At 47.9% G+C, this 14390-nt stretch overlaps 7 protein-coding genes across 7 annotated transcripts; 3 read left to right on the forward strand and 4 right to left on the reverse strand.

Moving 5' to 3' along the window:
* Window positions 1-14: 14 nt before the first annotated feature.
* On the reverse strand, window positions 15-2493 carry FTJAE_3344 (cutinase transcription factor 1 beta; the record flags this gene model as incomplete). Its single annotated transcript, XM_037349631.1, has 6 exons — window positions 15-501; window positions 583-744; window positions 803-983; window positions 1051-1216; window positions 1271-1337; window positions 1403-2493. 6 exons carry the CDS (start codon window positions 2491-2493, stop codon window positions 15-17), a joined length of 2154 nt encoding a protein of 717 aa, XP_037209736.1.
* A 360-nt stretch (window positions 2494-2853) lies between these two features.
* Window positions 2854-3805, forward strand: FTJAE_3345 (15-hydroxyprostaglandin dehydrogenase; the record flags this gene model as incomplete). The annotated part of the gene is made up of 2 exons (XM_037349632.1): window positions 2854-3434; window positions 3493-3805. 2 exons carry the CDS (start codon window positions 2854-2856, stop codon window positions 3803-3805), a joined length of 894 nt encoding a protein of 297 aa, XP_037209737.1.
* A 740-nt stretch (window positions 3806-4545) lies between these two features.
* Window positions 4546-5525, forward strand: FTJAE_3346 (uncharacterized protein; the record flags this gene model as incomplete). Its single annotated transcript, XM_037349633.1, has 2 exons — window positions 4546-5050; window positions 5104-5525. The coding sequence occupies 2 exons, from the start codon at window positions 4546-4548 to the stop codon at window positions 5523-5525; spliced, it is 927 nt and encodes a 308-aa protein (XP_037209738.1).
* A 1232-nt stretch (window positions 5526-6757) lies between these two features.
* On the reverse strand, window positions 6758-7663 carry FTJAE_3347 (uncharacterized protein; the record flags this gene model as incomplete). Its single annotated transcript, XM_037349634.1, has 1 exon — window positions 6758-7663. The coding sequence occupies one exon, from the start codon at window positions 7661-7663 to the stop codon at window positions 6758-6760; it is 906 nt and encodes a 301-aa protein (XP_037209739.1).
* A 1334-nt stretch (window positions 7664-8997) lies between these two features.
* FTJAE_3348 (het domain protein) lies at window positions 8998-11038 on the reverse strand (the record flags this gene model as incomplete). The annotated part of the gene is made up of 2 exons (XM_037349635.1): window positions 8998-10574; window positions 10630-11038. 2 exons carry the CDS (start codon window positions 11036-11038, stop codon window positions 8998-9000), a joined length of 1986 nt encoding a protein of 661 aa, XP_037209740.1.
* A 475-nt stretch (window positions 11039-11513) lies between these two features.
* Window positions 11514-11957, forward strand: FTJAE_3349 (uncharacterized protein; the record flags this gene model as incomplete). Its single annotated transcript, XM_037349636.1, has 3 exons — window positions 11514-11594; window positions 11736-11873; window positions 11919-11957. 3 exons carry the CDS (start codon window positions 11514-11516, stop codon window positions 11955-11957), a joined length of 258 nt encoding a protein of 85 aa, XP_037209741.1.
* A 699-nt stretch (window positions 11958-12656) lies between these two features.
* FTJAE_3350 (uncharacterized protein) lies at window positions 12657-13685 on the reverse strand (the record flags this gene model as incomplete). Its single annotated transcript, XM_037349638.1, has 1 exon — window positions 12657-13685. One exon carries the CDS (start codon window positions 13683-13685, stop codon window positions 12657-12659), a length of 1029 nt encoding a protein of 342 aa, XP_037209742.1.
* Between the last annotated feature and the right edge of the window lie 705 nt (window positions 13686-14390).

The following is a 14390-nucleotide window of genomic DNA, read 5'->3' on the forward strand; positions in this document are numbered from 1 at the left end:
TAATTTATTATGTCTCAATTAAATGTGAATATATCGGGAATGTAATCCTCAAGCAAGAGACTTTGGGCTGTCAGATCCAAGAATTGATGCGGCGAGAAAGTCTCAGCTGAGTACAGCGGTGTAGGTAACCAGGAGGCGACCACACCCTGCTCAGCATTATCATGGCCTTGCCACCCTTGAATATCCTCTTGAATATCGTCTCGACTGTCTTCCCCTGCCCGATCCGCCTCCTGTTGAAGAGGTGGATAAGCCGGCGCTGGGTGGTTCACCATCCCTGAAGGTTCAGGCTGTGCATAATCCCTCATTCGGCTCCTGATCATGGCAAAGAGGCGGTACACCCATCTTCCAACGGGCCATGATTCCTGTAGGACTTCGAGACCGAGCATACAGATGTCTGAACGGGCTTCGCCTAGACCCTTTCGGACTTGGAAGTTCTCCAACTCCCTTGATTCGCAGAGTGAGAGGAGATGCATGGCTAGAGCGTTAAAGAGGGCTGGTATTCTGAATTAAATGGTTATCAGTATAGAATCGGCTAATGGACACAAAACTTGATTTGGTAGCTGCGCTTCCAACACTACTCACGTGTGAATCTGGCATAGTCTCCCTGCTGAGTCTGCCAAAATGTCTTCTATTATGCGGGTAATCTCATTCGCTGCGTCAAAGGCTTTCTGACGGTTTCCCCATCGGCAGTTTTCATCGTTCTGATCCTCATTCTGGGGACGGCAAAGAAGGATGGTAGCATAGCTGATGGACTGGATTAGTGCGAGGTCCTGGGCCGGTTCTAAAAAATAGCAGTACGCACCACGTTGCCATTGCAAGCATAGCGGCCCAGAGGCCATGTTGACCTGGGCCAAGGCCTCTATATGCCATTGTTCCTGGTAGTTCTGAACGAAACCGTTGAAGATCATGTTCCAGATCTTCAGGTCCTTTGCTCGAATCTACAGGTTTGGAGGCTGCATATCTAGAGGATAGAATACCACCGACTGGGAAATACGAGGCTAGTCAGCGGTGCGGCCTAGGGAATGCCTTACTTTTAAAATATAGACGTACATATCTTGGATAAATGGGCCATGTGTATGAAATATGCGGCTCGTTCTGGCCTCTCAGAGGTGACCACGTTCTCGAGGTCCTTCTCTGTAGGGGCCTCGACATCCCAGTCTGAATCCGATATATGACGAGGCTTTCCGATTGAGCCGCTAACAAGGTTCTCTCGAATCTGTATCATTCTCGGTCAGTGATACTTAATATGCCCAAAGAACTTGGTGCCTACATAGATAGACCACCAGATTCTCTTCCATCTTGATGCGGTTTTAGAGTCCACAGACGAGTGTTGAGTTCTGTTAGAGCGAAGAGGGACGGTCAGTTTGGCATAAAGATAGCTAGGAGAGTAATTAAAACGTACGACCGATGCATGCCGAGGCTCGTTGCAAGATTTGATGTTATTCCCAGCCAATGCCACGAGTCCTTAGGATCATTAGGGCCTCCCCACCAAAAGCTCATCAGAAAGGTTCCCACGATGATATCGACCTTACTGGGCTCCTGATCTGCGTCGTACAGAGCCTTTGCTTGATGATAGTAGATACTCCGCGCACCATAACGGCTGACAGACCCGTTCTGCTGGAGGACATCTGTGGTGCAGATACTCACGGCGACCATGAGAAGAGCGCTGAGAACAATGAGAGAGGTCTCGCCTGCGTCGGTGGCTCTGCGAAACGAGGCCTCGTCGAGGATTGGAAATGCTGGGTGGAAAGCCTCAAAGTAACAGTCGAGGAGAAGGTGAAGTGTCTCGCGACATGGGAAGTACAGGAGACGCTGCGATCTCAGATGGCTGATCTGACATGTCACTGTATCAACTCGGGAGCGTGGACCGGGATCGCCATCACTGTGGCACGTCAGGGGGAAGTGTAGTCTGTGGGGATGAGTTGATGAGCTTGAGAACAAGGGCCCGATGACATTGTGAACGACATAACTGAGGCTAAAGGCCTCGCCAAGAAAGGCAGTCCTGTTGGTGTCGGTGATGGTTGACGTGGAGTTGTTGGCACTATTCTCGGCGATGCGTGCGTGCAGAAAGCCAGGTGATTCAGGCGTGTCCTGTGTGGTAGCTGTGCTGTTGATGTTGGCGGCGTTGGTGTTGCCATCCCCCGAGTCAGCCACAACAATCTCGTGGGCGTCAGTGGCGTTGAACTCTATGTCACGATGGGAAATCGACGGTGACGCCAGGACCGCATGCTGCGGCGATTGAGGTATCGCTGGAGGGTTTGAGGAACTTGACGAAGACTGCAGTGTCTCATCAGCCTCGGGATCCTTGTGCACTGGCGAGGACTTGCTTGCCCGGAGCCGTCTCTGACGCGGGTACTTCCCCCTTCTCGACTCAATGAGTTGGCAATCAGCCCCTGCAGAATCACAATTGAGGCAGGGGACCCCGTTCGGTGCTAAGCACTTGATCTTGCGGGCATTGCATCGGCGACATGCGATGGCAGTACGGACGGGCATGGTGGAGAGTAAAGACAGGGGAGACTGACTTGCTGCGAAGGCGGCTTCTTAATAATGACGCCCGGCCTGGTTCTGGCACTACGCGCATCTCCAAATGCATACGAGCTCGAGACCCCGCGTTCCCCGCGTCTAGACTCGATCTAGCCCCCGGGTTTAGACTTTGGCCACAGTAGTGCGTAGGATAGCTCCGCCACCAATAGAACCATTCCCGGAACGTCAAGAAGCCGTGCCTTAAGAAGCCGAGAGTCGTGCTTCTCATGTCTCGCAGTCCGCGACCAGCAAAGACGCCACAGATATATGAATGAAACCAAGGAGTTGTGTAGAGGAGGATACCTGGACAAGCAACACTTACCACAAAGCATGACTGACCCTAACACTCGCCAGATCGCCCTCGTCACTGGGGGCGGCTCAGGTATCTCGCTTGCCTTTGCCAAGAAGATCCACGAGATCGGTTACCATATCCTAATCGCAGACCTTGCTCTTCATTCCACCGCCTCGACATGGATTGACTCACTACAACCAAAAGATGCAGACAGGGTCAAGTTCTTCAAACTCGACGTCACAGACTGGGCACAGCTTGAGGCAGCGTTTGATCACTGCGCAACACTCTTCCAAGGCGTGCCTACCGTCGTGGTCCCTGGAGCTGGCGTCTATGAACCCTCGAGTAATTCCTTCTGGGAAGACCGAGATAGCGACTCGAGATACAAAGTCCTGGACATTAATCTCGTGCACCCTATCAAGACAACTCGCATTGCTGTGAGGAGGCTTGTTGAAGCTGGGCTTCCTGGAACTGTCATCCATCTGTCGAGCATTGCTGCGCAGAGATCGAGTATCATTACTCCGCTGTACACTGCTTCAAAGCATGCACTGAGCAGTTTTGTTCGGGGAATGGCGCCTCTCGCCCAAACCTCAGGCATTCGGGTCTTGGGAGTTGCTCCTGGGTGAGACATAAATATCCATTTCCATTTTAAGTAGCCTCTGCTAACATGTACTTTAAAGAACCGTGTCCACACCACTCTTCTCAGAGAAACCCGAGGCAGCCAAGTTCCTTGACATGGAGCGGGATTATCTCTTGCCGCCGGATGCTGTAGCCAACGCCATGATGGCTTTACTCACTCAAACTGAAGAGTATGAGCCAGGCACCATGCTGGAAGTCTGTCATGAGACGGATTGGAGGAAGGTTTCTCTTCTTGATGACCCTGGGCCGCAGGGCCCTGCCAGCCTTACTAGCAAGAAGAAAGATGCAGTGAAGGATATTTACAAGTATCTGGCTCCTGGAAAGTCATCAACAGATAGTATTACGACTGACTAAAAATAGAGTCACTTGTGTATGGGGTTGTGCACTTGCTCAAATATCCACAATTTACGCAATGACATAAATACCTGCTCAGTCCTTATGTGACGCTATCTGAATCGTCAGTCTCATATCTGAAGCCACTATCTCTCAAATTTTACAAATGAGTTATGAGAGAAGGTGACACGTCGCATCTTCGTTGAAATAAATAATCGAGCCATTGCGCAAGCATCCAGTTATACTCGTTTATTCAAGCCTGTGAAATGAAGATTTCCTACATAAGGATTAGATTCCATGAATGCCAGAACTTTAACCATGGATTCACAGCTAGAGATATAATACCGCGAGTCGTTCAGATGTTGATGTTATGAATAATCCAGTGCCTTTCGTTTATGCAATAATAAACGATCATTTACTTATCAGAAAGTAATAGAAATGGTATTTGAGCGTGGAATTACGTATAATCAGAGCTGTAGTGGCTTTGATGTCTCGAAGGGTAATGCCTAGTCGGGAATGAGGAATTGCTAACTTGAGTGAACGCGGGCAAGCCAAGATGCCGCCCGCAAGCTGAGAAGCCGTGGAAATTAAGACGCCGTACCGACTGAGATGCCGAGCAACATGTACGCATGGGTACTGTTGAAAACGCCGACGGAAGCCAAGTCTAAGAAAGCAACTCTCATTTAAAGGATTTACAGCAACCGTGATCTAAACTTTCAGTCAGTACATATCTCTATAGATTTATACATCAGTTGTGAAAGATGCCCCGCTCCAACATTGAGTTTACAACGTCCGACGGTGTCACCCTTCGAGGGTGGTTTTACCTCCCAACGACAGAAAATCCATCCAAGATTCCCTGCTTGGTCCTCTGCCATGGTTTCTCAGCACTGAAAGATATGGACCTTGACGCTTTCGCCGAACGCTTCACCAGCCGGCTCAAGATGGCATGTGTAGTTTACGACAACAGAGGACTCGGTGACAGCGATACCGGACCAGGTCAGCCCAGGCAAGAGATTGTTCCTGACCTCCAGGTCGCCGATATATCTGATGCCATCACTTTTGCCCAGTCTCGGAGCGAGGTTGATCCGGAGAGGATTGGTATCTGGGGAAGTTCTTACAGTGGCGGGCATGTCCTCCGCGTTGGCGCTATTGATAGACGCGTCAAGGTAGTTCTATCTCAGGTCCCGTGTTTGAATGGATGGGACAACTTCAACCGGCTTGTGCGTCCCGATTTTGCCGAGTTGATGGAAGGCGAATTCCAGAAAGGTTGGTCAAGTTCCCTAGTGGTTAACCACACGCTGATCTGTTTATCTTGCCAGACCGACTCGAACGAGCTGCCGGAAACGCTCCCGTCACCGTCAAAGTGGTAGACGAGAACCCTCTGGCTCCCTCTGCGCTCCCCACGCCTGATAGCTACGACTTTTTCCAGAAGCTCTGGGCTCCCAAGTCAGCATGGAAGAATGAGGTCACGCTCAAGTCGCTGGAGCTCTTCCGTGCGCACGATCCATCGGCGTGGATCCATCGCATCTCACCGACACCACTCTTGATGACGGTTGCGGAAAATGATGTTTTGACGCCGACAGACCTAGCTCTCGAAGCATACTCTCGGGCAAGGGAACCGAAGCAACTCTCCATCTTACCAGGAGGGCATTTTGACGCTTATACTGGAAACAACTTTGAGCGAAATGTGGCTCGGCAGATCAAGTTCCTCAAGGACTTTTTGGGCGTTGAAGATAACTAGCTTTGTGAGTTACATCTACAAGAAAAAGGATTGATATTGTCCCTTTGTGTTGGGGAAATGTTTACTCATTTACTCAGACAGTGCCATATAATGGTACCCACCTGGCCACCAATCATTTGAATTTACTGTAGCTGTCCTAATTGATACACAGAACATATAAGATTTGAAAAGTCCTGGCGTTGTTCTAAAGTGAGAAGTTGACTAAGTATGTATCTTCCACATGACCCCATGGATAAGAGTCCATGCATGCACGCAATCCAATGCTCAAATGTCGTCCCATCCAAGTAGACCAAGGTAATAGGAACAATGCGACACAACGCAGTCCTCTCTGCAGGCATAATCACAAACTTGTTTTCGAAGTCGATTTGCAAAATGCAGAGAAGACTTTCGATAGTCCCCATCAGGCATTGGCTTTATGTATTGCCACTGGTCCAAACAATCCTCTCCCTGCTCAAGGTTGACTTTGAGGAACTTTCTGTCGTTGGCATGGAATGGCTCGTCGAGGTAGGGATTGCAAAACTCATGTTTATCGCTGGCTTTAAAAGAGGGAGCATCCTTACGCCGTTTCAGGTTGTGATCGATCAGCCAAATGCTAAGATAAATCATCTCTTCAGCGAGCTCGAATAGCTTGGAGAACGCGAAATCGACCGGCTCAATCCACGGGATTGTATTTCGATCCTCTTCGAAAAGCTCGATGCCCCACCGCTCGTCATACTCAATGCCTATGTGGCGAATGTTGGGGTGACAATCTCCTTTTTGAAGGAATAGATCTTCAAGATAGTCCCATTCAAAGTCAAAAATATCGTCAAATTGCAAGATGATCAAGTCTGTCTTCGGATAAATGGTGATGTATGACGGGGCACCACCTGAGGAGTAATATGCAGCTCTTGATTCATTGTAGCACTTGCGAGACGTTTTGATTTTCTCGAAACGTTTCGGACGAAAGAAGTGAAAGGGGTGTCAGTGAAAAAGGTCCAGACAAGGAATGTATATATAGCCAAATAATTAGACTTTACAAACACTACGCCGCGTGGGTCAACTGGGGTGCTCTGAGTTGTATCCAAGTACCTTGTGTCGTGTATCAGACAGATAGAGTTTGTTACATAGAGTCATCAACTGTGCACACGTGATGCCAATGTAAAAGCAGAAATCCATTTAGAGTTGGTGACTACAACGAAGAAATTATCGAACAATGTCCTACTGTTAGAAACGAAACATTCTGCTTTTAAATCTCAGAGATAGTCCCATCCCAGAAGGCCTATCCAAGGCGTGTAAGGTTCTTCATCAACCACCATATTCATTTGCTCAAAAGCCTCCCAAATATGCTTCGCAAAATAGAAGGATGACTTGCGGTAGTCTCCGTCTGGAATCGGGTTGATGTACTCCCATTGTTCCTGCTCCGTTTCTTCATTGAAAAACACCTCGACAAGCCTCCTATCCTTTGCGTAGTAGTCCAAAGACGGATCTCGTGTGCGCCTACTAGAAGCATCGGCCTTGAGCTTCAGATTATAATCTACAAGAAATACCCCTAGAGTCCGCGCCGACCAGCCCATGTCTTTAATAAGCTCTGCCGCTCGACAAAGTTCCCCACCTTGTTCCTCGGTATAAAGTTGGGATCCCCAATCTTCCTGATACTCAATACCGAGAATTATATTAGGGTCACTGAATGAATCGTAAACGTCTTCTATTGCCAATCCCAGGCTGTCCGGTCGTATGATGAAGAGGTCGTGATATCGTTTCGTAATCGTGACATAGAAAGGAGCACTACCAGATAGACAGTACCCCATCGAGCCATAGCCATATCCCTTAAATGGCACAAAAGCTTTCTTCATCATCAACCTCGATTCGTTGCAGGTATTCCACAGGTCTGGATCGTAAATCTGTGTGGATATATCACTAGTGCTCTCCCCGTTGACACCGACGAAGTCTTCTTCCGGCAACGGTATACCCAGAGCCAAGTTGGCGCCATAATCGAAGCCCGGGACGTCCTCGACGCGAACCGAAGGTTCTTGCAAAGCGTCGAATAATCGGAAGACGCGAACTCCTCGCCGTTTTGGGCGAATAGCAATAGCTATGTCCCAAATCTTTTGCCTAAGCTCAGCTGGGAGAGCAGAGAAAAGATGGAATTCAGTCGGCATGATTGAGAATTATCGGTATGAAGGAGATGGGAGGCTAGAGAAGTGCCAGCGGGACAGGCGTTCTCTACTTTTGTGGAGGTGGAAGAAACCCTATACATGACGAGAGAAGAGAAAGGATATCCTAGATACAGTTGAGACAGAAAGTCGTCTATATATACACCATCAAATGAGTTAACCTAACTTCCGGCAAGTACACCGTTTGAGTCATCACTAGTGATATACATCATACGCGAGGAGTGCACGGAAGTTTGAAAGAATCAAAGTTCTCACACGAGATTGGTTTATTGGACATATGTGCAGGGTGGTAACCCTAGCTTAAGGCTCCGGTAGCTAATGAGACTTCATTCACACAGTCCCTTTTACAACGAAGCTTATGTTCATGCACTAAGTTCTGTTTTCCGGAATAAGCTCTCTGCCACAAGTTTCAACTGCAAATAATACATCTCGACAAAAGTTCAAACATTTTAGGCCTGGCATAAAAGAGCCAAGGTTTCAACCATACGTGAGCTAAATGAGTGACCATCAAACACAAAACACTTTCTCGAGCCACAAGGCATATATACCACCTTAAACATAGATTCGGGCCTAACCTTGCCTTTTCGATGTGTTCGTCTACCAGTTGACATGAGAGGGTGATCAGCGATGCTTGCGTCAATTTTGATTTACTCATTCGTGACTCGGCGATGTTTTCTGCAATGAATTCTTCCCTCTGAACAACCCTGGTGTTTAGGTACCGTACTCCAGAGAAATGTGCAATGTCATCTCAGTCTAGTTCGACGCAGAGAGTGTCACCCATGTCGAGAAAATACATTGACAGTATCGCACGCGATGTCAGCAAGCGGGAAGGCGCAGAAAGGAAATCTCCATTTGTATCATAACATGCACAGACTGGGTCATATGCATATGGATGGTTCTTTAGCAATCATTTACGTAGTAGATGACTCCTTAGCAGCAGTAGTAGTAGTAATCTTCTCAACGACGACTTCAGTGGCATGTTGATTGATACTTAAAGCTTATGACGCCTCAGCGAGGCATATCAAGCCACCACACTGAAAAATCCCATTTCAATTTTCAGTGGCATGTCATAATAGACTATTAATTGCAGTAAATACGGTATCGAGTTGTTTGGGAAGAAGTGATAGTGCCGACTGGCGAGGCCTGGAATGAGCTGGATAGAGCATGGTGGGCTGTAGTTAGTTGTAGTGGCGGACCACATTATACGCCTGGTCACAATACTCAGAAAGAGCACTTCAGTTGCATATAGAAAACCAGGTTTCATTGAGTGGCTGTGTATTTGGAAACGTTCCAAATAGGTAGAACAAAATAATAGACAATCATACAATCTCTACACTGACCCGGAAGTTATCCCAAAAGCTCAGTTTTTGGAATCCCTTGACACCAGCCATGTAATAAAGTGAAGTATAGCCGACACGCTCATACATACTCCCTTTAGCACGAAGTAAGATACCCTTCTGATCACTTCCGAGAAGAATGAGGAGGATACAAAGATCGCTCTCATCAGTCGGTTCGAGTTCCGGTGCATCATAAGCGAAAAAGGCGCTGAACTGTACCCCTGCGATTTCAAACTCGTACGAGGTGTTGCTATCTCGTCGATACTGCCAAGGCTCGAATTTTAGAAGCGGAGCATTAACACGTAGCGTCCTCTTTTCAAGACCTTGAAAGTCGAGAGGGTTTTGGAACGCTGGGAACCCTTCCAACCTAACGCACTCCACCCAAGGTTTAGACTGGTCAGCAATAGTGACGCTGCAATCAGATTGGCAAGATGCCCACGACCAGCTTGGGAAGCAATCCAACTTCTTCCGGGCGTCGTCTTCTGGATCAGCCTGCCAAATCAGCCCCCAAGAAATATGGTCGCCGAATATCCCGCCAAAGTACTCATCCCCGCCTAGGGTCGCAAGCCGGGTTCCAAGTCCATGGACAGCGACGAGCCGATCTGTCGCGAATGAGAGGCCTTTAGAACTATACTCTTGCACGTAATGCATCCATGGACTCCAGGGCTGCTTTAATTCCCCCGGAAGGGAAATCCCATGGAAAATGCCCGAGTTAGAGATTCTGGGATCAGTCGAAAAGGTGTCACATCGGCTAGAGAATTCGGATCTGGCTGCCATATCGCCGACGCAAATCCAGAACACGCCGTTTCTGGACCAGTGGAGGGTTCGACGAGCTAGAAGTCGTTCTTGAAAACACCAACCCCGTTTGAGAAGCGGCGCCGCGTCGAATTCATCAACCAGAGCTCTCTGAGGTGCGGGGAGGTGAATAAATTCATTGGTGCGTTTGTCGAAGCCGATAACACAGCTGGTAGTGGGATATCGATGTGCTGGACGTGGAGCAAATAATCCCGTGCTACTGTCCGAGGCGCCGAGCGCCGAGATCAGGCATACCGCATTGGTATAGTACGCACCCATCTTGGGCGCTTCCGCTTTGAAGTCGTCTTGGTAGTTGTCTCCAGGGTGAGATTGTATAATGCAGAGGGCATCAACCCAAAGATACCGAAATCCGAGAAGCCGGGTGAGCTTGATAGTGTCTTGTATGGTCTTTGGCAACACTGTTTCATCGATGTGCTTCAGGCGAGCTGAGAGATTCGCCCGAGTTGTCTTTGCTGGATCATTTCCACTGCCCCAGCAATAGCTGAGTATCAAGTATTTGATTTGCTCAGCTTGAGAAGGAATTTGACCGAATTCCTCGGATGATATGATGAGCCTAGCCTTTGGACTTTGATCATCTCCGACGTCGATCAAACGTTTGGGCATGGCACCTATTCTGTCCATTTTGAACCCTTGCTTGCATTTTCGATGAATTCGATTGCCGTTGATACAGTCGTTGAACCAGGGTTTTATCGAGTCCTGTACGAGGGTTTCCACATCCTCATTTACTGTTTCTGGAGAGAAGGCTAAGTATCCATTTCATCAGCTGGAGTCGACCTAATTGTTGTTGGCAATTCATACACCTTGGTGAAGGCGCGGGTCCAGGCGTGCCATCCCACTCTTGAAGCCATGCAGCCGATTTCGACCAAGCCAAGTCTTGGAAGAACTCTTGACGATTATCGTCACCAATCTGGAAGAATAGTTCTCTTCCTCTAAAGAACCAGAGCTTGCATAGGCCACTGGGTAGCTCGTCCAGGTTTGGTAACCAGTGGAGGACTCGGGCTCTTAGGTTGATGCAGAGACCACATCCAGCGGCAGCCGATTCCTCCAAACCAATCGAAGAGTCGTAGTGATCAAGGTGAAGGTACGTGTCGCGCTCCATGACCGCTTTGTCATGATCCAGAACCCACTCTTCGCAATTCCACGGAATGGATCGGCATTTGAGGCATCTCCATTCGCAGGTTTGAATCGGATTAGCAGGGTTAGTCATGCTGGCCAGTGTTTATATCTCTACGATGAAACAAACGCTAGAGTGCGGAAGACCCTGCTTATAAACTTACCCAACATTTTAATTCCGGTGCAACTAAGACCAGTAACCCTGGCCAAGTGGAAGCATGCATCAGCGCTAACTCAGCTAATAGGACGCCTCGGAGGCTCGTAAGCGCTTTGCCTCCAGAAATGAAGCCAATACAAAGTCTCGATATCAGCCTTCTCTCCACCCAGCTGACGTGAATGCATCACGGTTCCTTCCTCCTAGTAGCTGATTGGATGTGAAAATTGTGTGGGTGGTGAATATGCAATGTAAATTGCACATGGAATCTCAGCCTCAAAACGCCAAGGCCAGATCACACAATTGCGTAGGCAGACCAGTATTTAGGCGTACCAATATCTCTCAGACATTTTTCTTCTTTCTCTTTTTCGATTATACAATCAAAGACTTGAGGCTTTTCAAAAGGACATCGACAATGGAAGCCACAGCTTGGGATGACGGATACCCAAAGTATAAAGGCTGGGTCCGTTGCGGTTGCGACTACGTTCGACCTGCCGTAAGTTAGCATCTATCATCAGCGACTAATTGATGAATACTAACCTGATGGATTCTGTAAACGAACAGTGGGGAGAAGAAAGAGGAGTACGCATAGCAAGCTTTGCAATGATACGCTGATGACATACTAACCAGGTCGCAGTGCGGGTATAATGATTGCGAAGGGGGGTTTCACGGCCGTGATGGAGGTGTTTGGATTGACTGGGAGTTCGAGGGAGGGGTAACAAAGAGGAGATGGTATTGCGACTGGGATTGTGCTACGTGGACAGCTGAACAACTGGTAAGCGCTTCTGTATTGCTTTTGTGAATCTTACTGACTGATTAGTGTGAATGCGACGATTCAGATTGTCTTTGCGGCGGTTAAGCGCCGGGAAGTTCTAGCGCGATTTCGTTAAACTAGGTTAACTGTCGTTTGAGGATCATTTTATGCTGCTGTACGAATAGACTGGCCAGTTATTACAATGTCAAAGGCCAGCCCGGGTCATGAGACCACTGTGTTTGAAACTTATCAATATTTCGTAGTTATATACCTTAAAATTCATGGATTTGCACGGGATGACAATTATATCAGTAGACCAAAGGAAAATTGAATAGCATCTGACTTGAGGTAGCCGACTTGAGTCCATAATATTTTGGGCCAGAAACCTGTCAGATGGTGCGCCACCTCATTATTCCACCGTAGGCCCGCGTTTGCCGCCAGCCTGATTGCAATTCGTCCACCTTTCAGCCCATTAATGACGGAATAGATGCTGAGTTCTATAAACGCAGTGGATGCGGAGCTATTTCAGCTGCTCCGAGAGTGACTGTCCCTGGAAGGCTGACAGTTCTGAGTTAGAAGCTATGCTTGTAAAATGAGTAACCACTAAGCATAAAACGCTTTCTTGGTCTGCATAGTATACACTACCTTAATCATAGATTCAGGCTTTAAATATACCTTTTTAAAGTATTTATTTACTTTAATTAGTTTACACAAGAAGGTGATTAGCGATGATTGCGTTAATTTAGATTTACTCATTTATGACCCGACGATGTCTATTGCAGCTTGGCCTAGTCTTAGCCAACATCATGAATTTTCAAGATCCTCCCATCCAAGAAGTCCGATCCAATCTTCAGGAGAGCGCCCATGATTGACTGCTGTGTACCCAGGCGAGGTCCATAAACGGCCTGCCACTTGATTTGCGAGGTGTGCATAATAAATAGATGAGGCTCGAAAATTCCCACCTGCCACTGGATTCAAATACTCCCACTCATTCATGTTATCTTCCCCTTTTTCGAGAGGAACCGGTATGAACTTCCTATCACTCGCATAGAACTCTGTCGTGTCGCTGTCGCGAGACGAAGCGGCGCCTCTCTTCCGCTTCAAGTTTGTGTCGACCAACCACAGGTGTCGTTTCAGCGACAATAAACGCAAAAAGTCCATGGCAAGTGTCACATTCTGCCAAGCCCTGGGGTTGTCATTGTCTCGGATGCTGTCATACACTATACCAACTTCCTTGCAAGACTCCACAGGGCAGGGAGATGATTCTGGAGTGCCGGGAAACACTTCAATAGGGCCCCAGTTGGTACCGAAGAAGTTGTCAAAATCTAGGATGAAAAGGTCCGAGCCTGGCCAGACAGACAAGCAGAACGGGTTGCTGCCTGAGCAATAGCTCACGCTCCCGCGCTCGGGTAGTCCCCAGGGGTTGTTCGAGGGATTAGCGAAGTGCTTCCGAATAACACGCCTCGATTCTTTGCAAGCGGTCCAGAGCCCGCAATCGATCATGTAGGTCGAGACAATATTGTCTAAAGATCCCTCGAGGCCCACATAACCCTTGGGTCTCAGGGGAGCGCCAAAATACCAGGGCCTGTTGTATTCGATTGAGGTTCGTGCGGGGGTAAGTAAACCGTTGGCCAAAAAGGAAGCCTTCATGCTCGTTCTGTAAATCCGCAAGATATGATTCCTCAGTGAGGTAGCTCTATGGCCCTCATATGAAGGGGACTTGTATGCCTGAAAGATTTGGACTCCACGGTGGTGTGACCGAACGGCAAAATACCAGATCTCCTCCCTGAGTTCTCGCGGAAGGAGAGGAAATTTGTGGAAAGTAGTAGCCATGTTAGTGAGTGAAGTTCGATGGTGGTGCGGAGCACGAGGAGGTCGTATATGCGAAGTGATGATATAGATTCGTGGTTCGCGTTAAGTAGAAAGGAGAAAACGAGGGAGGGATCCGGACGAAGAAGAGAGATTTATATGATTCAAGGGCGTGGAGGCTTACGTCCTTAAGGTTTCGTTTAAAATTAAACTTTTGCGTTATAATATGCTTCTACAATATCGATCACTTGGCTGGTATGAGGAACTAAGTTTCAAAGCTTGTTGTAACATGCTAGGTTCTCTCTGCCTGAATAAGCTCTCAGCCATAAGTCTCAGCCACAAGTCTTAACTGTAAATAACACTCCTAGCTCACAACTTAGACATCAATGCCATGATGACAGACAAATTGCTATAGAAAAAGGCTGATATCATAAAAACTTGTTGTAACATGCAACAAACACTGTAGGTGTATCTTGATAAGAAGTTTAACTTGTGAGCTAGATGTCTTATCGGTAGCTTAGACTTGTAATAAGAACTTAAACAGTAGAGAAAACTCAGTCCTGCAGTTCATGATTAGGGTGAACGCTGGACTCAGTATGCGCATGACAGCAGCTTCTATAGAGTCGTCATCCGGTTCAATATGACCCTTGAAAATGCTCCGTCAGCGGTTTTAAGTGCTTATCTGAAGAATTAGACCAACTCGACGCCCTTGGGCTCGGTTCTGAAGAG

Source organism: Fusarium tjaetaba, assembly GCF_013396195.1.
Source record: "Fusarium tjaetaba strain NRRL 66243 chromosome Unknown NRRL66243_c0000063, whole genome shotgun sequence".
NCBI lineage: Eukaryota > Fungi > Ascomycota > Sordariomycetes > Hypocreales > Nectriaceae > Fusarium > Fusarium tjaetaba.